Source organism: Nilaparvata lugens, chromosome Y (genome assembly GCF_014356525.2).
Source record: "Nilaparvata lugens isolate BPH chromosome Y, ASM1435652v1, whole genome shotgun sequence".
In the NCBI taxonomy this organism is placed as follows: domain Eukaryota; kingdom Metazoa; phylum Arthropoda; class Insecta; order Hemiptera; family Delphacidae; genus Nilaparvata; species Nilaparvata lugens.
The window spans coordinates 4,258,412-4,282,666 of NC_052519.1; the positions used below are offsets into that span (position 1 = coordinate 4,258,412).

The window sequence follows — 24,255 nt, forward strand, 5'->3', positions numbered from 1 at the left end:
CGATGTGAGTGGTGGTTGGTGTGTGGAACGGCAGTGCGGTGAGCGGACGACCAACCAAAAAATGCCCAGGAGACAAGTATGCTAAATCTTGAGGGTCCTCAGACAGAGGCACAAGAGGCCGGGAGTTGAGGATAGCTTCAATCTGTGCAGACAGCGTGGAAAGCTCTTCAAAATTCAAAATCTTATTCAAAGTGACCACTCTGAAAATTTGTTTAAAATTTTTTACAGCGTTTTCCCATAGACCTCCAAAATGAGGAGCCCTGGGAGGGATGAAATGCCAACAAATGTTGAAAACGGCGGCAAAGTTGTGAATTTCAGACTGAATAGCAGAATCTGAAAGAAATGCATGTAACTCATTGAGTTCATTGTGAGCGCCAACAAACGTTGTAGCATTGTCTGAATGAATGGCAAAAGGGATGCCACGACGAGCAGAGAACCTGATGAGTGCGGCAATGAAGGCCTTTGTTGAAAGCTCGGAGACCACCTCTACGTGAACTGCACGCGTTACCATGCAAATAAACAAAGCAAGGTAAGCCTTGGAGAAATTGCGTGACTTTGAGCCACCAAGACGAATTGAAAGAGGACCTGCGTAGTCAACTCCACAATTATAAAATGGAAAATCCGGTTGAACACGAACTGCGGGAAGATGCCCCATGATTTGCTCGGAACGAAATGTAGAGAAACGAAAACACATTTTGCAACCCTTTATTACACTCTTGATGATGCGACGGGTGGATGGTATCCAAAAACGTTGTCGAATACTGGCCATAGTGACCTGAACGCCAGCATGTTGAAGACGTCTATGAAATGAGACAATGAGCGCACGCATGAACCTATGTTTAGCTGGCAATAAGATTTGATGTTTATAGTCGAATGGAATATCTGCCTCCCGAAGACGACCACCTACTCTCAGAAGATTGTCAGTATGAATAAATGGAGAGAGTGACTTGATAGAACTATTGGAGGGCAGCTCCTTACCCTGACGCAAAGATTTCAAATCGTCGGCAAAAACATCTGATTGAATGTCTTGAATGATGCGCAATTCAGCAGCTTGAATTTCCTGAACCGACAGTTCAACAGATTGCTGACATGCTGGTTCACGGCAATGCTTCAAATTATGAATGAAACGAAGAATGTAAGCAGCAATGCGAACTAATTTGTGATATGATGAAATTTTTGACGATAAATCTGAAAACAATGAAGTTGTTGAACAAGTGACAAGCGAGATTTTAGGCTGTGAAATGATTACATTCGATGAAATCTCCTTCCAGGTTGAGGGTGAATTTGCTAGCCATGATGGTCCATTCCACCAAAACTTACTACAAACCAAAATGTTAGGTGAGCAACCCCTAGATACCAGGTCGGCAGGATTGTCTGCTGTGCGTACATGATTCCAATGGAAATTAGAAGTGGTGTTTTGAATCTCTGAGATTCTGGTTGAAACGAAAATATCAGAACGATTTGGCATGACCTTCAGCCAATCACACACTATTTTTGAGTCGGTCCATAAATAGACTCCAGAAAAAACAAGTTTTGCAGCGCTGATTACTTTGTTGACTAGACGTGATGCTAATAGAGCGGCTTGTAATTCTAACCGTGGGATTGTTAACAATGGGTTGAGAGACGCCAACTTCGATTTTGAGGTGAGTAATTGAGTCTTGACTCCAGTTGGTGATTCACTGCGTATGTATAGACAAGCACCATATGCGGCGATACTGGCATCGCAGAACGCATGTAATTCCAAAGAGGCATCAACGTCATGAGGTAAGACACAGCGTGGAATTGAAATGTTGGAAATACTTGGTAATTGATGTAGAATTGCTAACCATTCCTCCAATAAATCCTGAGGGAGTTTCTGATCCCAGTCAATTTTTAATAACCAGAGTTTTTGAAATAAAATTTTTGGTAGGATGACAACCGGAGAGATTAGACCAAGCGGATCAAAAATGCTGGATATGCAAGAGAGAAATTCCCTTTTTGTGAATGATTTTTTGGGTAAAACTTCTGAAACACTAGATGAAATGAGGAGAACATCCGAAGTGGCATTCCAAATGAGGCCTAGAGCCTTGACAATGCTATCATTAGAATCGGATAGAGGTTTTGACGAAACTGTCTCAATCAAATGTGACGGAATAGTAGATAATAATTCACTAGAATTAGAAAGCCACTTTCTAAGCTCAAAACCACCTCCCTGCAGTGTAGCAATCAGCTGTTGAACCAGAGGAATAGCTTCTTCAAGAGATGAACACCCTGAAATAAGATCATCAACGTAAAAGCCATTTTTGATAGTGATGGAAACTGGTGAATCTGGTTGACAGTCTATATCAGCAAGATGATTGAGTGTACGTGTTGCTAAAAAGGCAGCAGGTGCAGTTCCATAGCTGACAGTATTCAGAACGAATTCCTGAATAGGTTGGTTGATGTCTGCTCGCCAAAAAATACGTTGGAAGTCACGATCATCAGGATGCAGCAAAATCTGACGATACATGCTACATTAATGTGAATCTCAGATTACATCATTTTATGATATTAAGCCACAGTTAGTTGTTAGATTGATTTCATGTTTTGAATAGTGGATTTCCCTTTCCAGTATTTGTTACAGTACATGATTTTCCTTCACTGGCTATAGGCTGTGAGTGTTTCATTTCCTACTATTCTACTGTACAGTTTCAAGTTGAACAAATACTTTTAGATCAATATTATGCCCGGTTGTTCAGACTAGTTAATAAGTTAACTAGTTAAGACTAGACTTAAGTTAATGACACACACTCAACTCAATGGACCTACTTAACATATAGCTACAATATAGGTTAAATAGGTCCATTAAGTTAAGTAGCCCTACATAATCTCTAGTCTTGTCCTAGACCGGGCAGCAGTGTGTCAGATGTATTGAGCTTGGAATTTATTGAGAATGTTTTATTAATTGATGACATTTTTTTCCAGCAACTGACCGAGAATGAAGCTGGCTTGGGAAACAACAACCCCCTGATGATGGCTGATGTCCAACAACCCCCAGTTTGTGGAAGAAAACGAAGCAAGTATCCCAAACCAGAGAATTGGAAGCAGAATGTTCTGAAGAAGAAAGTGCAGTCTGGTGAGCAACATACCACAAGAAGTGGAAAAATTGTGAGAAAAAAAATGGTAAAACCATGTGATTGTAAGTGTCATCATAAGTGCAATGAACAATTTGATCATGATTTAAGACTAAGAATTCATTCTGAATATTGGGCATTAAGTGACTATAATATTCAACGCCAGTATCTCAATGGGCTTATTTGTGAGAGGGAGAAAACTGTCAAAAGAACATTGTCTAATGTTTCAAGAAGAAACAAAACTAGAGCATTCTATCTTCACAAAAAGGGGCACAAAATTCAAGTCTGTCAGAAATTTTTCTTGACTACTTTTGGAATTTCAGATTCTGTAATAAAAACAATTTTGAAGAAGAGGAGTGATTGTAATATTGTACAACCAGACATGAGAGGGAAGCAGAGTCCAGCAATCAAGAAATCAGACGATATTAGAAAATCTGTAATAGAACACATTAATAGTTTCCCTCGAGTACCATCACATTATTGTAGGAAGGATTCGAAGAAAGAATATCTTACAAGTGATCTAAATATATCTAAAATGTATCAGATGTATTTAGAAAATTGTAAATCAAACAATATAATTCCAGAGAAAGAGTCTTTCTACAGGAATATTCTAACTAAAGAATTCAACATAGGCTTCCATGTTCCAAGAAAGGATCAATGTGATAAATGCTACGTTTTTGAAAGATTAAGTGCAGAGGATCAAGAGGAAAATAGAGAGAAGCACAGCAATCATCTTGAGAGGAAAAATCAAGCTCGCTCACTAAGAGACAGCTTCAAAGAGAAGGCTCAAAGAGGAGAATGCTACTTCATTCAGTTCGATTTGGAAGCAGTTAGGTATTGTCCAGCAAATCTCAATACAAAAAAATTTTATTATAAAAGAAGGTTGGCTGTTTACAACCTAACAATGTACAATGTAGCCACCACCAAAGCCGAGAATTTTATGTGGCATGAAGGGATTGGAGGACGTGGTTCGAATGAAATTGCTTCATGTATTTTTAAATATTTGAAGCAGTTTATCTCGCAGGGCAATGTGGAATGGACCTTCATGTCCGACACATGTGGAGGGCAGAATCGAAACGTAAATGTGGTTGCCATGTTTATGTATTCGATCAATATTTTCAATGATATTCCCATTATCAATCACATTTTTTTCGAGCCTGGCCATAGTCAGATGGAATGTGACAGTGTGCATGCTCACATTCAGTCCAGTACTGCAAAGATTGAAATTTACGACCCTTCTGCTTGGTATACTGCCATAAGGTGTGCAGTAAGAGGTGACAAATACACAGTAACTGAGATTGACCAAGAGGAGATATTTGATTTCAAAAAAATGGCCAAGCAATTGATAACCAACAGGAAGATTGATACTGATGGAAATGTGGTGAGGTGGCTGGACATTTGTTGGCTACAGTTCCGCAAAACGTCAACAGATGAAGTATTCTTCAAGTATGATCAGAAAGAAGACTTCAAGTCTTTCAAATTGACAAGAAGAGGACGAAGAAGCTTTCCCGGAGCTTCAAACTTGACATTGGAATCTGCATACTCCGAGCCACTATCTATCCAGCAGGATAAACTAAATGACCTCATTGGAATGTGCACTGATGGAACTATTAAACAACAATATCACTCCTTCTATCACAATCTGAAAGGGAGTTCAACGAGAGAAGAGAGTGAAGAAGATGAAGATTAGAAATAAGATTGAAGGATGCATTAGGCTGGTAATCTTTCCAATATATTTTTCAGTTAGAATGTTTAAATTTAGTTTTTATCTACAATATTGTTGTTATTCTATTATGTAAATGTTTTTTCAAGTATAATTAGTGATTTTGAATTATATCAATGCTTGTTTTTTTGTCTTATTGGTATGACCTGACACTATTTGGAGATTATTGATTGAAACGTATGTACTCAGTCTGTTAGTAACAAAAAGCCGTAAGTCATGCAGTGATATGGAAAAACGGTATTTTTTCAAGTAATATTCATATTACATTGGAATACACCATGTAGACATCTCTGGAAAGAGTGTGGCTGAGTGAGAAAATTACATTTAACATTTGAATTGCAATCAACTAAGAATTATGAAGACATTTCTTGAAGTAGCAGGATACTTTTTGCTCTCTTGAAAAATATGGGTTTTGGAGATACGGCTTTTTCACACTAAACCCTCGGACATTTTAGTCACATCTGAAATAAATGCTATTCGATGCGTACGAAATCGCAAAACAATGTCAAAAAGTTCAGGTTGAACTGTATAACCTATATGCAGTACTTCGTTGAGAGAAACGCCGGTATTAGATTTTGCCAACGCATCAAATACTACTCGAAGTTTGGTAGTTGTAGAATCAGGCTTGAAGACTGGGTGATGCGGAATGTGGAAACATTTGTCAAATGGTTGCGAGGGTGGAACTGGAGACATGTGTCCCAATGATTGATACTCATCCATGAATGCCGTATACTGCTCCTTCAATTCAGGATTAGCAGCCAATCTTTTTTCCAGTGAATGGAAACGGTTAAGAGCTTGGAAACGAGATTGACCTAGAGTGTGAAATGACTCTTTTTTGGGAAGAGCCACAGAAAATCTGCCGTCTGAGGCACGCTCGACATTGGCAAGATAATGCTGTTCAATCTTTCGGTGCTCAGCTGTTAGATTGTCCTTAGGAAGAACTTCTTCAAGCTTCCAAAATTTTTCCATCTGATTGGAAATCTCACAAGTAGAAATGAAGTTGGAATGAACAGAAGGTTCTATCTGAGATGAATGCGTGGACAAGACAGCACCCCAAACCACCCAACCTAGTTTGGTGCCTTGCAAAATGCAGTCAGATGAAATTTGAATTTGACCGAATGTCAATATGGAAGCATAGACTGAAACGCTCAAAAGAAGATCGATTCCCTGAGAAAGGTGAAAAGCAGGATCAGCAAGCTGAATGTGAGTGGGCAAACTGAGTTTTAACAATCCCACGGTTAGAATTACAAGCCGCTCTATTAGCATCACGTCTAGTCAACAAAGTAATCAGCGCTGCAAAACTTGTTTTTTCTGGAGTCTATTTATGGACCGACTCAAAAATAGTGTGTGATTGGCTGAAGGTCATGCCAAATCGTTCTGATATTTTCGTTTCAACCAGAATCTCAGAGATTCAAAACACCACTTCTAATTTCCATTGGAATCATGTACGCACAGCAGACAATCCTGCCGACCTGGTATCTAGGGGTTGCTCACCTAACATTTTGGTTTGTAGTAAGTTTTGGTGGAATGGACCATCATGGCTAGCAAATTCACCCTCAACCTGGAAGGAGATTTCATCGAATGTAATCATTTCACAGCCTAAAATCTCGCTTGTCACTTGTTCAACAACTTCATTGTTTTCAGATTTATCGTCAAAAATTTCATCATATCACAAATTAGTTCGCATTGCTGCTTACATTCTTCGTTTCATTCATAATTTGAAGCATTGCCGTGAACCAGCATGTCAGCAATCTGTTGAACTGTCGGTTCAGGAAATTCAAGCTGCTGAATTGCGCATCATTCAAGACATTCAATCAGATGTTTTTGCCGACGATTTGAAATCTTTGCGTCAGGGTAAGGAGCTGCCCTCCAATAGTTCTATCAAGTCACTCTCTCCATTTATTCATACTGACAATCTTCTGAGAGTAGGTGGTCGTCTTCGGGAGGCAGATATTCCATTCGACTATAAACATCAAATCTTATTGCCAGCTAAACATAGGTTCATGCGTGCGCTCATTGTCTCATTTCATAGACGTCTTCAACATGCTGGCGTTCAGGTCACTATGGCCAGTATTCGACAACGTTTTTGGATACCATCCACCCGTCGCATCATCAAGAGTGTAATAAAGGGTTGCAAAATGTGTTTTCGTTTCTCTACATTTCGTTCCGAGCAAATCATGGGGCATCTTCCCGCAGTTCGTGTTCAACCGGATTTTCCATTTTATAATTGTGGAGTTGACTATGCAGGTCCTCTTTCAATTCGTCTTGGTGGCTCAAAGTCGTGCAATTTCTCCAAGGCTTACCTTGCTTTGTTTATTTGCATGGTAACGCGTGCAGTTCACGTAGAGGTGGTCTCCGAGCTTTCAACAAAGGCCTTCATTGCCGCACTCATCAGGTTCTCTGCTCGTCGTGGCATCCCTTTTGCCATTCATTCAGACAATGCTACAACGTTTGTTGGCGCTCACAATGAACTCAATGAGTTACATGCATTTCTTTCAGATTCTGCTATTCAGTCTGAAATTCACAACTTTGCCGCCGTTTTCAACATTTGTTGGCATTTCATCCCTCCCAGGGCTCCTCATTTTGGAGGCCTATGGGAAAACGCTGTAAAAAATTTTAAACAAATTTTCAGAGTGGTCACTTTGAATAAGATTTTGAATTTTGAAGAGCTTTCCACGCTGTCTGCACAGATTGAAGCTATCCTCAACTCCCGGCCTCTTGTGCCTCTGTCTGAGGACCCTCAAGATTTAGCATACTTGTCTCCTGGGCATTTTTGGTTGGTCGTCCGCTCACCGCACTGCCGTTCCACACACCAACCACCACTCACATCGATCACCGTTCACGCTGGCGTCAGTTAGCACTGATCACTCAGGAACTCTGGGATCGTTGGTATGCTGAGTTTCTAGTCACACTTCAAAGGAAGAGCAAGTGGAGCTCTGAATCTGAAAACCTGCAGATTGGTGCTGTGGTTATTCTCAAGGACACGGGTACGTCACCTTCGGTATGGAAACTTGCGCGCATCACGGCCGTTCATCCAGGGAAGGACAACAAGGTCACCGTTCGCACCGCATCAGGCACTTTCAAGCGGGCTATTTCTAGCATTGCACCGCTTCCACTCGACGAGGAATTTTCTGATTAATTCAGCATTGCTCATCCGACATAATCTCCGTTTCTTTTTTGTTCTCCCGTATGTCTCTCTTTTGAGACCCTGCAGGCCTCAAGGGGGCCAGGTTTATGTCAGATTTCGCAGTATGCATTGTGTTCTTGTCCCAACTTGTCGCGTTAGTGCGCAAGTCACTTTGTCATTGGTCCACTTTCACTGTGTTTTCTGCAGTTCACGGATTACATCAGTTTTTTGTCATGCTACATTTGTACATTAATTTTATTGTACATTTTGGTATTATTTATATTATTTTGGAGTATTTCCTACCGTGTCTAGACGTTTTTTACGCATATCTTTTTCTTCGGAGTGGCTATACGTAGTTTCTTACAACGCAATTTGTGCATGCACTTTCCTGTTTCCTTCTTCATTCAGCAATGGCGTAACAGTTCACATCAGCTTTTTTCTGTTCTTCAATTTTCGTTGCTTTCAATTCAAAATTTTCAATTCTCAAGTTTTAAATTCATGTTTATTCAACGTAGAATGTTTCTTCCAGTGCTTCGATAAAGTTTCAGTATTTTCGGTTCGTTAGTTTGTGAAATATCTTCAATCTCAGTATTTGGTATGTCAGAGCACGTTTCATTCGTCACGATTATTTCGAATTTTTATCTTCAATCCAAATTTATTCACTTCTCAGTGTGAGAACTCAAATCATTTTTATATTACTGATTATGAAAATCAAGTTTCCAGAACATTCAACATTCAGCAACAAGTTATATGATTGAACTGAACATTCATTTGCGGTAGGCATTTTGTGGTAGGGCTTGAGGCCCAATTTCGCATTCATTCGTTTCATTGAAGTAATTCTGGTCTCGCGGGACATTATTACTGGTGTGTTGCTTGCATTCCAAGATCACACTCTCATCATTTCACGGTGCAGTCAGACGTTCTGCTCTGTATCCGTTTTTGTTAGGTTAGTCAACTAGCTACCTAATCATTCATTGCTAGATCGCAGTATTAGCAATTTTCATGTCTACCCCGTAGATGGTGTATCAGTTTCAACCAGTTCTTTTAGTGATCTACGAACATTTGTTACATTTCATTCACCATGCCAAGCATTTGGATGGTTGTCTATTCAGACATTCACTATAGCATCAGTGTTGTGAATTTTGGCCGTCGCCAACTCAATTAACTTTGCATTTCATTCACCATGCCTAACTTTTGGGCGGTCATTCAATTCAAATTCAGTGAATCTTCAGCTACGTTACTTTCAAGTTTATGTGTTGCATAGCTCAACTGTGTCACACCGTCATTGTGTCAGTCTTGCCCGTATTGCACTGACAATAGTTAACCTGACATTACCCACTCATCGCTGTGTCGCCGCCGTTCCTGTGTCGTCACCACTGAGCCATCACTGTTGGCTATCCTGATTCGTCACCATTCCAGTCCGGAGTCTGTCGCTCGGATTGATTCTTGTCCTGCTTGCGGGTCATCCAAGTCGCCGCTCTTCATGGCTCGCCGTCCAGTCCAGCTCCGGTAGCTCGCTCTGGTCCGCTCCATTTCGTGGGTCCATCCAGGTCTCCACCATCGTCCGGTATCATCGAGGGGGTCTCGATGTACTGCCCATCCAATTCAAGATTGGATCTCATGCTCTTCATGCATTTGATAAGTATTCTGTATCAATTTTGAATCATTATCAGCATTTTTCATTATTTGTTCAATTGCCTTGTTTGTTTAATTATTATTTGACCTTTTCAGGGTGTACTTGGAATTATTTATTCTAAAGTCGCGATTCCCATTTGTAGACACAACTTTTTACCAATATTTTTGGAAGTATTGCAAGTATTTGTACTATACATTTTTCATATTGACTTATTTAAATATCGATCAATTTCCAATTAACCTTTTGTTTGTGTATTTAATTTGATCACATTTTATGACTTATGACCTATGTTTTACTTTTATCTTATCATGATATATCTGATCATATCAGACTTATTGATCTATCATTTAAAGTTAGTCTAGGCCATTGTCATTTACGTTCTTGAATACAGTGTCTGTTTCATACTTTTTTAATTTTATCGATAGAGTCTTTAAGATGCGCGCACGGACATCTCCACGAATCAGGGAAGTCACCATCGCCCCAGAATTTATCATATGATGAACTGTATAAATCACAAACAAGAATATGATTATAGTTATCACTATGCCAAACTCCTAATTTTTCATAGTCTCTCACAAAAGTTAAATATTGTAGATTTGTCCATCCTTTTTCTGCTAGCTGTGCCAATATATCTAGGTGCGTGTCCAAGAGTTCACTTAATTTATATTGATATCTCATTTTTTCTAAAGGAACAGAATGGTATTCACTTAATTGATTAAAATGTCTATCTATAATGAATTGAACGAACAAATCTGAAGACTTGTTCTCCACACCAAACACATTATCCATCTCAGTACACTAGCTTGATGTTGTATCAGCAAAGAGAAGATCACAACTAACAGATTACCTTGCTCCAGCTTATTATTATTATTATGAAAAGCACACTCTAGCGATAATTTATTGTACTTTATAGCACTCTATTTCTAATAAATATTTCACACCATAGGGAAATAGCATTCTCGATTCAGTTATTAAATATTTCACAACATAGAGGAATAGCATTCTCGATTCAGTTATTAAATATTTCATTGTTTTCACAGCATTTTCTCACCTCTCAACTCGAGTTCCGAACCTCATAACCAGTTGAGCTCTCGTCGAGACAACACAGCTGAGAGGAATCATAGGGTGGTCACCTGAGAGGAATCAATCATAGCATAATCATCTACACCTGTATCCCGCTATCTACACCTGTATCCTGCTATCTACACTCGAGGAGATTCACGCAGGATCAAGCACTACATGTAAGTACATTTTTACTTTGATTTTATCCTCTGAGGAGGAAAATAGTCCTCCGAGGAGAGGTTTTCTCCTCCGATGACTTTTTTCTCCTCCGAGGAAAGGTTTTCTCCTCCGACGACTATTTTTCTCCTCCGAGGACAGGTTTTCTCCTCGGAGGAGAAAAAACCTTCTACAATATACTGCATGCATGCGATTTATCTTTAGAATACGCTATATCCGGAACATCCAAGCCCCGCTCTTCTTTCTCACACTCATCGTATGAACAAAACGGTAAATGAATTACTTTTTCAGTTGGTTCACCGATAATATATTTACAATAGACACATTGCAGATAGAATGGATTTTTATGTGAGAAATAACCATTTCTCGCAAAATACTCTGCTTTATTGCGTAATGATTTACAAAAGTCACAATGTAGATGGTGTGGAGGTAGTTTTTCAAAGTACTCTCCTTGGACGGATGAATCTTCTACACAATTAAAAGTTGAATATCTTTCTTCATATTCTCGTAGAATATTATTATCGTAATTCTCCTCTTCAATTGTTATATTATCTTTCCTTCTACAGATTGGACTGTACCTTGCATGTTCTATTGCTGGTATGTCACTTTCTTCCCATTTTCCCAAATAAATTGAACAAAATACACATCACACAATGTCTGGTGGAGATGAGAATATAAATCCCTCTTTCGCCATGTTTTCCGCGGACAAATGCGGAGAAGATTTCAACCATCTTTTATCAAAAGATAATAATCTTAATCTTTCATGCAACATTATGTGATCTTGAGATATAATTTTCACACACCCTTCTTCTACCAATGACAATTCACAACTAAACATGTTGTTGTACTCTATCTCATCCTGATCGTTTTGTTTTTTCAGAATCATGCTGAGGGAACGCAGACTACGAGGTACCAATTCCGCAGCAGCCCGCCATCGCATCAGCCTCGATGAGGAGGATATTGACATCACTAGTGTGCTCGAGAGCTCGAAACGTCGAGTTTTCGATATAATTAGGGAACATGCCGCACACTATGATGGGAATGTAAAATGGTTCATCGTCCTCAACGTTTTGCTGTATAAATTAGTGGTGATGGATGACAAGCAGGTTGGTGACTCTGTCTCATCTCTAATAAATCTACATAGTTACTCCAACATAGCACTAAGTGTCCTTGAGAACTATGAAGAATTTAATGAGCATTTCATGTTAGCTGTGAGAAAAATCCTCTCATCTTTTGAAAATTTTGTAAGACACGGGAGTGGATGGGTGCTAAAGAAAATTGAATCACTGGATGTGAACGTGATTAAATTTAATCCTATATACACATCCAGTTTCATTCAGACACCCCAGTTTTTGAAAAACAAAAATTGTATTATAAATGTGAAAAATCTCTCTGACGAAAAATGCTTTTTATGGTCAGTGCTCGCGTATTTCCATCAGAAGCCAAGGAACTCGGACTTAAGTGTAAAGTATTTGAGCAAGTTTGCTCACACACTTAATACGCGAGGTGTAAATTTCCCGGTGACGACTCGCGATATTAAGAAATTTGAAATACTCAATCCGGACATTGCAATTCACGTCATCGCGTATGACAACAAAAAGTTTTTCCCCTTCCGTACAAGCATTTTCCGCACTCGTAAACACCAAATTAATCTTTTAATGCTAAAAGGCGATGCAGGAAAAACTCATTTCTGTTTAGTAAATACCGCGAACGGGAAGAATGGGCTATCTCGTCTTCTCTCCCACCTTTCAAAACACAAGGGTCAAGTACATGTTTGTAATTTCTGTTTTCACCGGTTCACATCAGACAAAACTCGAAATGTAGACGGTAAAGCAAATTTGTTGAAACATGTGGAACTTTGTTGCAAGTTTGAATCTCAGCGCGTTTCATATCCTAAACGCGGAGAGACAATTAAATTCAAGAAACTAGGCACGACGTTGAAGAAAAAGTACACCATTTACGCGGATTTAGAAACATACTTTGTTAATATCGATAATGATGATGATGATGATTCCGATTCTGATGAAATTACTCGTAGTTACACAAAGAAAATGGCGCGTCATATTCCCTGCGGGTATTGTTTCGTTGTTATCGATGTTAACGGGGAAATCGCTCACGGACCTGTACTCCATAGATCGAGTAGTTTAGACGAAAAAATCATGGAGAAATTTCTTCAGGAAATTACAGATCTCGGTGACATTTTGTATGAGGATATGAAACGAGAAATTCCGATGCAAGCTTTATCCGAGAGTCAAGAGCGTGAATTTCAAAATTCAGTAAACTGCGGGCTTTGTGCTGAACCGTTCTCAGAAACCGATATTAAATGTCGTCACCATGCACATGAAACCGGTAATTACCTATGTGCAGCACATGTTTCTTGCAATTTAACAGCTCGTACTCCGGATTACATTTCGTGTTATTTTCATAATTTCTCCGGTTTTGATTCGCATTTTATTCTGAAATCGCTCGGTAAATGTAAAAAAGAAATTTCCTGCATCGCAAATACGTCAGAGAGATTTTTGACACTTTCAGTAGGCAAAATTAAATTTTTAGATTCCTACAAGTTTATGTCTGAATCCTTGGAAGTATTGGTGCGTAATTTGGTAGAGAGTACAGATATGGAAAAGAAGTTCGAACGATTATTTTCGGTGTTTGATGATCCACCTCGCAAACACAGACAGCTCTTGTTGAAAAAAGGAGTATATCCCTACTCGTACATGAGCTGTCCCGAAAAATTCGCGGAAACATCGCTTTCTCCCATCGAATGTTTTCATAATGACTTAACTGATACACCTCTATCTCGCGAAGAATATGAGCATGCGCAAAGAGTGTTCTCAACATTCAAGCTGAAAAATCTGGGTGAATATCACGATTTTTATTTATGTTTGGACGTAATGCTATTAGCAGTAGTTTTTGAATCCATGAGGTCTACGCTTTTTAGCTCATATGGCCTCGATGTGACCCATTTTGTTCCCCTTGCGCACTTCACCTGGAATTGCATGCTGAAACACACTAAAGTCGAACTGGAATTACTAACAGATCCGGACATGCATCTTATGTTTGAGGCGGGAATGAGAGGTGGGGTCTCATTTATCGGTAAACATTATTGTGAGGCGAATAACAAACATCTACCCAAAACATACGATCCTTCAAAACCGTCTAATTATCTGCTTTATATCGATGCAAACAGTTTATACTCGGAAGCTATGAGCCGAAGCTTGCCTGTTGGAAATTTCAAATTCCTCTCAGAGGAAGAAATTTCCAGCCTTGATTTCGCGAATTTGGACAGCAATTCAGAAACCGGGTATATAATAGAATGCGATCTCAAGTACCCCCAAGAGTTGCATGATAAGCATGCGAGCTTCCCCCTCGCTCCTCTCCACCAAACGCCCCCGCGCGAATTGCTGTCGAACTACCAAACAAATGAGAACGGTCAAACTGGAACCAAAAAGCTCATGAACACACTTTTCGACCGTGAAAAGTACATTGTTCACTATGTCAATTTAAAGCTCTACCTCCAGCTCGGTTTGAAATTATTGAAAGTGCATCGCGTCATTAGCTTTTCCCAATCTCCCTGGCTGAAAAGCTACATCGACTTCAATATCCGGAATAGACAGAACGCGGAAAATAAATTTGAAATATCCTTCTTTAAGGCCTGTTGTAACTTAATTTTTGGCAAGACAATTCAGAGTAGTCGTAAGCAAATGAATGTTAAAATTATCACAGATGAAAAACGGTTAGATAAGTACATTTCAAACCCGCTATGTAAACGCTGGCAAATAATTAGTCCGAACGTGATCGCGGTTTTCTCTCGTAAGTTGGAACTTAAAATGAACAAGCCTGTCTATTCCGGCTTCAGTGTACTGGAGTTGAGTAAATTCCATATGTACGATTTTTTCTATTGTAAATTACAAAAAATTATACCGTGGGATCGTATAGAATTGTGCATGACTGACACCGACAGTTTTCTTCTAAACCTTAAAGTCGAAGATGTGTATCAGTTGATTAGAGAAAATTTGTCCCTTTTCGATACTTCTAACTATCCACCTTCCCACCCTTGCTTTTCCATGGAGAGGAATAAAGTTGTAGGAAAGTTCAAGGATGAGACCGGGTCAAAGCCTGTCCATAGATTTCTCGGACTTATATCCAAACTTTACTCATATTTAGTTTGTAACGAGAATGAAGAACTTGTAAATAAATGTATAGCAAAGGGTGTACAGAGCGGAGTAAAATGTAGAAAGCTTAATTTTAATTTAAATATGAAATCATTGTTTGAACGTAGTGAACATGTAGAAAAATTTAATATGTTAAGATCGTATAATCACACCATGTACCAGGTTGAATCTACAAAATTCCGTTTTTTAGCTTATCTGACCTATCTAAATAACTTTTCGTGGTCTATTTAGTGACACACACGCTTATCTCATTGCATTAGCCATTGGAAAGATAAGTGGATAACGTATCTACAATCGAGTGATGAAATAAATGACACAAAAGCATATGTTCTGTTACGCTTCTTTGACTTGAACAAAACTGAATGACACAAAAGCTTATCTTCAGTTACGCTGTAGTTAGTGACCTACATAATAGCTTATGTGTCAACTTACGCTAGTGTGACAGTAACTTTGAGCGCGAAAAAGCTCACAAAATCAATGCTAACATAACTTTCATAGCCCATAAGTCTTGATTTTAACATAACTTTTATAGCCCATAAGTCTTGATTTAACAAGATAATCAGACTAGCTTCTGTATTTCTTCCTGTTTGTGTTTTATTCTGATCAATGATCACGAAAAACAGAGGAGTTTTTTTTGTGTGAGTTGGCAAAGAAATGCTTGAAGGAAGCTGATGATTGTAAGTTGGAAGAAAGTTTATTTATTTATTTATTCATTCAACTTCCAACGGTACAACACGAATTTCACATGAAAATAACATAGAAGAAGAAATACAAGCAAAGAATATATAGATAAATAATAATATACAACAATAAAAAAACATCTATGTGGATAGTTTGAAAGACAAAAATTAGAATACAGAATGAATCATAGTTAACATACAATATTACATATAAGTGAAAAGGCCCATGGAAGTTTACCACAAGGGGCATAAACAAGGAAGGGAACACCAAAATCACACCATGCAGGTATCTCTTCATAGTTCTCCTGAGAAAGCCCAAGGACACCCCAAAGAAATCAACATCAGCTGCAGCAGCCTCACAACCAGAGCGAAGTATTCTAGAAAGCCCACTATTATAGGCATAGGCTGTTAGGTGAGAGCATCTGCGGAAAATGGAACCTTGAGCACATTCCTCTTGGAACACAGATGTTAATACTAGCCAGAAGTTCAGGGCAGTCCAGATATCCATTGACAGTCTTGAAAAGAAGGACCAGGTCATAGTGTTCCCACCTCAGAACCAAAGGGAGGAGATGGACTGTCCCTTAATCTCCTCCACAGGAGCTTCAAAGTACTTGAAACCCATCCTGCAGCTCAGCATCCTCACGAAACGTCTCTCCACACTTTGCAGCAGGTTAATCTGGTACAGATGGAATGGTGCCCAGATAATAGAGCCATATTCCAACACTGGAAGAACAAGAGCCCTAAACAAAACCAAGACACTCTCGGGAGAACTGAAATCCCTGGTGAACCAAAATATAGAGCCAAGGAGAGATCTAGCCTCTCCAGTGATCACACTTATGTGATCCAGTGGGCTAAGAGACTGAGTCATAGTCACTCCAAGGTCCTTGAAACTGCATACTCTTTTCAAAGGAATGCCTCTCAAGGAGTATTGAGAATCAAGTATACTTGTTCCATGCTTGAAATACATTACAACACACTTGGTTACATTCAGAGCCATACCATTATCAAGGCATCACAAATCAAGGTTGTTGAGAGAATTCTGCAGAGATTCATGTCCTAAGTCTTGCAATACCCTGTCGAATAACTTGACATCATCAGCATACATTAGAAACATGGATGATATGAAGCTTTTAATGTCGTTCATAAATGAATTGAAGAGGAGGGGGCCTAAATGGGATCCCTAAGGGACTCCAGAGGGAGCCAGGAAAGGAGATGACATATGACCCTCAGAGTTCTGAACATCAGAGTTCTGTCCCTCAGATGGCTGTTCAACCACTTGAGCATGACACATGCACCTCATAACTCTCCAGTTTGGCAACCAGGAGAGAGTGGTTAACTCTGTCGAAGGCCTTTGAGAGGTCTAAATAGAGACAATCGACCTGGCAGGCATCCTCAAAGGCACTCATCACATACTCCTGGAACAGGAGGTGGACACAACCCTGCTATGTAAAACAAATACCTGATTTTCACAAGTGTGATTTAGCTTCCATATTTTTGGAGTTTCAGAATATGAATTACCCAGTTGCAAATTTTGATGATAATCATTAGATCTGAGGAGCATTTCAGTAATTTCTGTAGGTATATGAGCTTGACCATCAAGAGGTTCACACTCATGAGAAAGGTTCATGTCTCTTGTGGTTCCATTGAATTAGGAAGATTGATTGTAGCCAAGAAAACTGCTCATAGAAAGTATAAGGCAATTGGTAGTATTCAGCTCTATGAAGTTTTTTGCAATTTGAGGGATCAATGTCGTGTTTTGACAATGTGTTATACAATAACTATTTACTTGAATTGGAGGAATTTGTTTAGACAAATTCTAAATCTTTCTGGACTTATGTGGATGGTTTGAGAAAAGGCTCAGCCAGACCTACTTTTATGAGACTGGACACAAGAAGTGCTGCAACTCCTGTTGATAAGTAGTGTGAACTCTTTGCTGATTATTTTTCATCTATTTTTGTGCAGGACACGGTTAATGTCCCGACATTTGATTTTCGTTGAAACCAGTTAGTTCCATCCTGCTGCATTACTCCAATCAATATTCAACGCAGATTGGAAGCTCTGAATGTTGGCAGAGGAACTGGGCCTGATGAAATATCCCTTCCTGTAATTAGGTTTTTCTGTTCTGGCCATTCACCTAGCCATACTGGCTCTGCCTTGCTGGAGCTTGGTGTCTTCCCCAGAGATTTCAAAAACAGTTTCTTGGTACCTATATACAAATCTGGAGATCGAGGTGATGTAAGAAACTATAGACCTATTACAATACAGTCTGTAATTGCCATGGTCTATACCACCTGTATTTCCACCTGCATAAAATGATGAGCTTTGGTGATAAATAGCCTATCATATTCATTGAAGAGAGTGAATAATTTGAAGAGAATCATTGAGAGAGATTCCAATGTAAATTTATTGTAAATAATCTATTGTAAATATCACGTACATTTATTGTAAATAATCTATTGTTAATCTATTGCAAATACATTCCATTCAGTGTAAAAATATGACAAAGATTTGGTGTAAATATAATACGTCTCTATCAAAAAATGCTTCTCAGTTTCATTTTAATCTGAAGTTTTATTTGCTAAGGCTCAAGCGTTCTCGTGAAGAGGGTGCGGGTGAGAAACTTCTATCAGTGCATTGAAAGGGGAGAGCGCTTGCATCCTGATGTGATAAGCTATGGTGTGTGGTGTCTACCCCACAATCTCTTCCTCCTTGATAACTTATCAGTTCCTTATCAGATCGCATGCTGTACACGTGACTAACATGATTCCGATAGTAAATTTCGACAATGTTATAAGAGAGAAAGAAATGCCAACATGGTGTAAAAATGGTAAGTTATTACCACATAATGCAAGGATCCTTATAATAGGCTCTTCAGGTTGTGGCAAGACCAATTTACTATTTAATTTAATTTTTTCAAAGAATGGGTTGAGATTTAAAACTATATACTTGCACACGAAGAGCGAGTATCAAGATAAGTACTTGTTTTTGAGAAAAGTCTTTTCAAAAATGAAGGGTATTGAATTTCATATAAACAGCAATTCGGAATCTATAGCTCACCCCAACAAAATACAACAATTTTCTCTTGTCATTTTCGATGACTTCCAACTTAATCATGTACCTCAAATAAGAGAATATTTTACCATGGGTCGACATCGTAATATTGACACTGCATATTTAATTCAGAGTTATGGGGCGACACAGAAACATTTCACTAGGGACAATGCAAATATGATTATAATCTTCAAGGTAGATTTATTGAGTCTGAAATTAATTCACAGAGATCATGTTGGAGCAGATATTCCTTATAAAGATTTCGTTAAACTTTGTCATACAGTTTGGAATCGTAAACCTCATAATTTTCTAACTATTATGACCGAGTGTGGAATTAATAGCGGGAAGTACCAAGATTCGCTCGATACGTTTCTTACCGTTCAGTAGAGATTAATTCTTTGTGCAGTCATGTTGTCATACAGCAGGAAGCTGAATAGAAAGGAGGTTGGTTTAATCGAAAAGATTAAGAAATTGAGAAAAGTAATTAGAGAGAAGCATAAAAGCTTAGTCAATTTTGAAAAGCGATCGGAGGAATATAATAGGAAAACGCTCTCCTTGTTAATAGAGCCCATAATTGAACTGGGAAAAAACAAATTCTCACACTCTGATGTAAAACCAAAAAAGGAACAAGTAAAAGAGGAGAGTATGGAAATTGATGATAATGAGGAGGGAGATGAACAGAGTTATGAGAGTTCAGCAGACAATTTTTTAAGCTCGACTAAATTTGAAAACAGTTTACTTGGTTCTAGCAGAAACGATGATGTGCTGTCACAATATCTAAAAACGTTTCATGCGGAAAAACAGAATAATTCAATCAGTTATGGAATTTCATATAATTCTAAAGATGACGTGTATTATATTGGTAATCAGCAAGTAATATTTGTTGATGGTTATATAGATATTGATAGTGGAAGATTTCGATTAACACACGGTCTACTTGAGTTATTATTCAGTGCGAGACCAAACTCAAATCTTTATAATCAAAGAGATCTGGATAAGTATAAAAAAATCTTAACACTTACAGGTATACATTTAGATCGAAGAGGCTATGTTAAACGAAATCAGGGAATTAAATCGCAAATGATTCAAAAGTTATTTCCCAGTAAAAAAATTAGTAAAAAGAAAGGTTGGGGTTTATTGAAATTTGCAAAAAATAATTCTCATGATAGAATTTATCAATACTTTGATAATATTGACGAATTAGTGGAAAGATTAAATTTACTCTATTCCTCAAAAGCTAGTGGGAACAGTGGGCATGATGTGGAAATCGCGAGTATAATTGAAGAGCTAAAAGAAGCAAAATTAATTGTTTAGTGTCACGATGACTCTACATCGATTTGGACGAATTGATACACCTAGCGGAGCTAGTCTTACGTGTGATATTGACTCGATAACACAGAAGATAATCGAATCGATAAATCAGCAAGGAATCAGCGAAGCTGTGAAATTTTATTTAGATTCGCAAATAACCAAACTCGTTTCGGAAAATACAAAGAATATTGGAGTGAGCATAATTGAAAGAGAACATATTCTAAGCACCTTACAAAATTTCAGTGCTAATATCGATAAAGCTATTGGAGAGAGAACTCAAACTCTAGAGAGTGCTTTAGGAGAAGTGAAAACTTTAACAGACAGCTTTTCATCTCAGCTGCTCAGTATTAACAACGATAAAGTTGATAAGGCTTATTTAGATGAAAAATTAAAAGCCGTATCAGATAAAATTAAGAATTTGGAGGTGCTGGACAGAAACTATCTCAATACTAAATTGAAACAACTTAGTACAGAAATTTTTACTAAAGTAAATGAAACACACCCATCGGGAATTGATAAGCAATATTTAGAATCTACTTTGCAGAAATTGATTAGTTCTTCATTAACAAAGGAAGAGTTTGGAAAACGATTATCTGAAATGGCGAGTGCAATAAAAGCTAATATTATGGAGGGTATTGAGCAGTTTATTACAAAAGATGCTATTGCTATTCTGATTAATCAAATTGCAGAAAAGTATGCAACTAAAAATGATATTGGAGATTTTATTAAGAAAAACGAGATGGGAGATGCTGTGAAAAGCGTACGTGATGAAATAGCTGAGGCAATTAAAAATTCGGAAGAGGGTGCTGTCATGAGACTGCAATGTTCGGCGCCCTTCATTGACTACCTAAGCTTATTTATCCACAGAATCGCATTAGATATTGTATCAAAATATGCCGAAGTTTCTTTCCATATGAATTGGATTGAAGCAAAGGATCATGGGCTTAACGAACATCAGGTAGTACAAATTATTACAGAAAAAATGGATTTGGTCAAATATAAAGACTTTATATTGGCCCCGAAAACATAAAATCTTGAGTTGAGTGTGAGAGAGTGAACGTTTCAGTCTAGACGAGTGTGATTGATTGTATAAACACATGTGTGAGAGAGTGAACGTTTCAGTCTAGACATTTTTGAGTATATCAATAAATCTTTTAAAGGTTGAATGAGACAACACCTATAGTTTCAAATTACAGTCTAGACCACCATGATTGACATTTTTGAGCATATCAATAAATCTTGAAAAAGGTTGTACGAGTGAACTTCAACACCTATAGTTTTCACCCTAGTCATTTTTGACTATATCGATAAATCTTGAAGAAGGTTGAGTGAAGTAACTTTAACGACCAAACACTTGTCACATAAATCGATTTTTTCATGTAACGGTTTTCGATGCAGGAGTTATTGGGGTTATCAAGGGACCTCACAGGGAGCAGAGCAGATGTGAGGCACGGGCGAGCGAATGCACGTGTCACTTTACTCTAAAGAGGTGATATGTTTCCATTATAAAACTTATACTAGATTCCTTCCTTTCGTAATGCTGGTGAGAATCGTTTCACTACTACACTATAGGAACGATCGATCAAAATGGAAGATAGTTACTTCTTGTCTCCTTTACTCGCTTTCGTAATAAAGAAGGGTGCGGGAAAGAGATGTGACGAGTAAAAGAAGAAATGCTGCTTGTGAGAAGCAAAGGCAGCGTATAACATTAGCATAACATTCTTCCTTTACTCGGCTTAGAGAAGGGTGTGGGAAAGAGATAAGGATCAATTGAGCCCGTCATCGTAGTAGAGCGAAATAGATGCACTTCAATTTGTTAGTATAGCATTAGATGTAGAAAGAATTGATTCTTATCTCCTTTCCTTTCGGAAAGGGTGCGGGAAAGAGATGGCACGAGTAAAAGAAGGAGATCCCTATCTCTTGAACCTGTCATCGTAGTAGAGCGAAATGGATTCACTTCAATTTGTCAGTATAGCATTAGATGTAGAAATATGAATTCACTTTAATTTGACACCAAAGGAATTTTTCCCTCTCAAAGAGATTTTTTCCCCACATCTATCATTCACCTCAATCTGTCAGCATAGCATTAGATGTAGAAATATGGATTCACTTCAATTTGACAGTAGAGAGAGGGAATTTTTCCTCCTAAAAGGGAAATTTTTTTTTCCCTCACCTGGAGAGAGAGAGAGAGAGATATCTTACCCCCCTCACCTCCACTGGACAGGGGGAAGGGGAAATCTATTTTTAGAAAGAGAGAGAAAGATATATCTCCCTCTCTCTCTATCCCCCTCACCACCACTGGACAGGGGGAAGGGGAAATCTATTTTTAGAACACCCCCCCGCCCTACAGGCGGGGGGAAGGGGAGGAGGGATGGACGAGGGGGGAGAGGGGGGAGGGGGATCTCGAGCAAAAAAGTCCGTCCAAAGTATCAATCCTTCTCTACTAACAATCTACATTGAATAAACATGAATTTAAAACTTGAGAATTGAAAATTTGAATTGAAAGCGACGAAAATTGAAGAACGGAAAAAAGCTGATGTGAACTGTTACGCCATTGCTGAATGAAGAAGGAAACAGGAAAGTGCATGCACGAATTGCGTTGTAAGAAACTACGTATAGCCACGCCGAAGAAAAAGATATGCGTAAAAAACGTCTAGACACGGTAGGAAATACTCCAAAATAATATTAAATAATACCAAAATGTACAATAAAATTAATGTACAAATGTAGCATGACAAAAAACTGATGTAATCCGTGAACTGCAGAAAACACAGTGAAAGTGGACCGATGACAAAGTGACTTGTGCACTAACGCGACAAGTTGGGACAAGAACACAATGCATAGTGCGAAATCTGACACCATAAATATCTAGACATTTACTATTACTTAGATTATGAATCATTGCATAGACCTTCTCCACAGTGACAGACTTAAAAGAAAAATTACTATTTGGCTTCTCAACCCTCTCCAAATAATCAGAAGAGAGCAGGTTGCTCTTTGGAATCCTACTGCTAAGGTTTGCTATGTGTCCTGTGAAAAAATTATTGAACTTTTCTGCAGTTATTGAGCACCTTACATTGGTAGATTTTGTGTTAACATTAGACAGTGATCTAACTATGTTCCAAGTAGTTTTACTCACATTCTGAGAACTGAGAATCATGTGACTGAAGTACTTTTTTCTTGCATTCCTAACTGACTTCTTATATTTATTTTTAGAGGAGTTGTACAGATTTTTTAAATGTTGAGATCTGTAAACTTGATAGAGATAATACAACTCATCACATTCATCTTTAAGAGTTTTTAGTTCACCTGTGTACCATTTAGTGTCAGGTCTTGCATTTCTTCTCTTGGGAAAAATTAAAGGGAAAGCAGTGTTAACAGCTTTTAAGTATGTGTCCAGAAAATTTTTGAATTTTTTATCCCTATCTGATTTATAAACATCAAACCACACAACAGATCCAATAATCTCCAAGAAATGAGCTATATTACAATAATTTATTAGCCTAATTTTATCTAATCTTTGATCCATAGAAAAAGGAGCAGGCTTAACTGTTATGTCAGCTTCAAAAAGTAAGGCATTATGGTCTGAAAGAGCTGTATGAATGACATCTACATTGTATCTACTACCGTGTATATTTGTTAATACATTATCTATACAAGATCCTGGATTTACTATCCCTGGTCTCGTGATACTATTTATGGTAGGACTCAAACCAAAACTATCGAGCATACTGCATAGTTGTGTTTTTTCTTTATACTCACGATCAAAATTTACATTAAAATCACCACCAATAATTATCGAAAAACCTCGTTTAAAAATCAACAGAAGAATCTCATACAAACAATTTAGGAAGGCAGTGAAAACAGCATAATCATTGTTATAAGGCCGGTAAATTGAAACAGCTATTACTTTTTTTTCTGGGATCTCAATGACACAAGCTTCACATACCATTTCAGTGGATAATTTGTTTACATCTTGTCACGTTATTATTTATATTTAAATAACGATTAGCCTCCTGCTTGGCATCAGTCGGTAAAGCATGAGATTTAATATAATTAGGGCGTGGTTTTCTAATAGTATTCAGTCTTAAAAAATCTTGATAGGCCTAGATATGGGCTTCTCCTATAACTCTTGTAATTCAATAAATAATAAATATATATGTAAATGATACTTATACTATAGAGTTGAGGAATAAAAAATAAATTGCACACCATGAAAGT

The 24,255-nt window shown here is 38.1% G+C and overlaps 1 protein-coding gene across 1 annotated transcript; it reads left to right on the plus strand.

Annotated features, from left to right (window-relative positions):
- The first annotated feature begins 3,951 nt into the window (after positions 1 to 3,951).
- On the plus strand, positions 3,952 to 5,254 carry LOC120355242. The gene is made up of 2 exons (XM_039443588.1): positions 3,952 to 4,063; positions 4,143 to 5,254. Exon 2 carries the CDS (start codon positions 4,186 to 4,188, stop codon positions 4,780 to 4,782), a length of 597 nt encoding a protein of 198 aa, XP_039299522.1. The 5' UTR covers positions 3,952 to 4,063; positions 4,143 to 4,185; the 3' UTR covers positions 4,783 to 5,254.
- Positions 5,255 to 24,255: the final 19,001 nt, after the last annotated feature.

Excerpts from the sequence above, each read along its gene's own strand:
- LOC120355242 (XM_039443588.1), top strand. The coding sequence starts at position 4,186 with ATGTTTATGTATTCGATCAATATTTTCAATGATATTCCCATTATCAAT.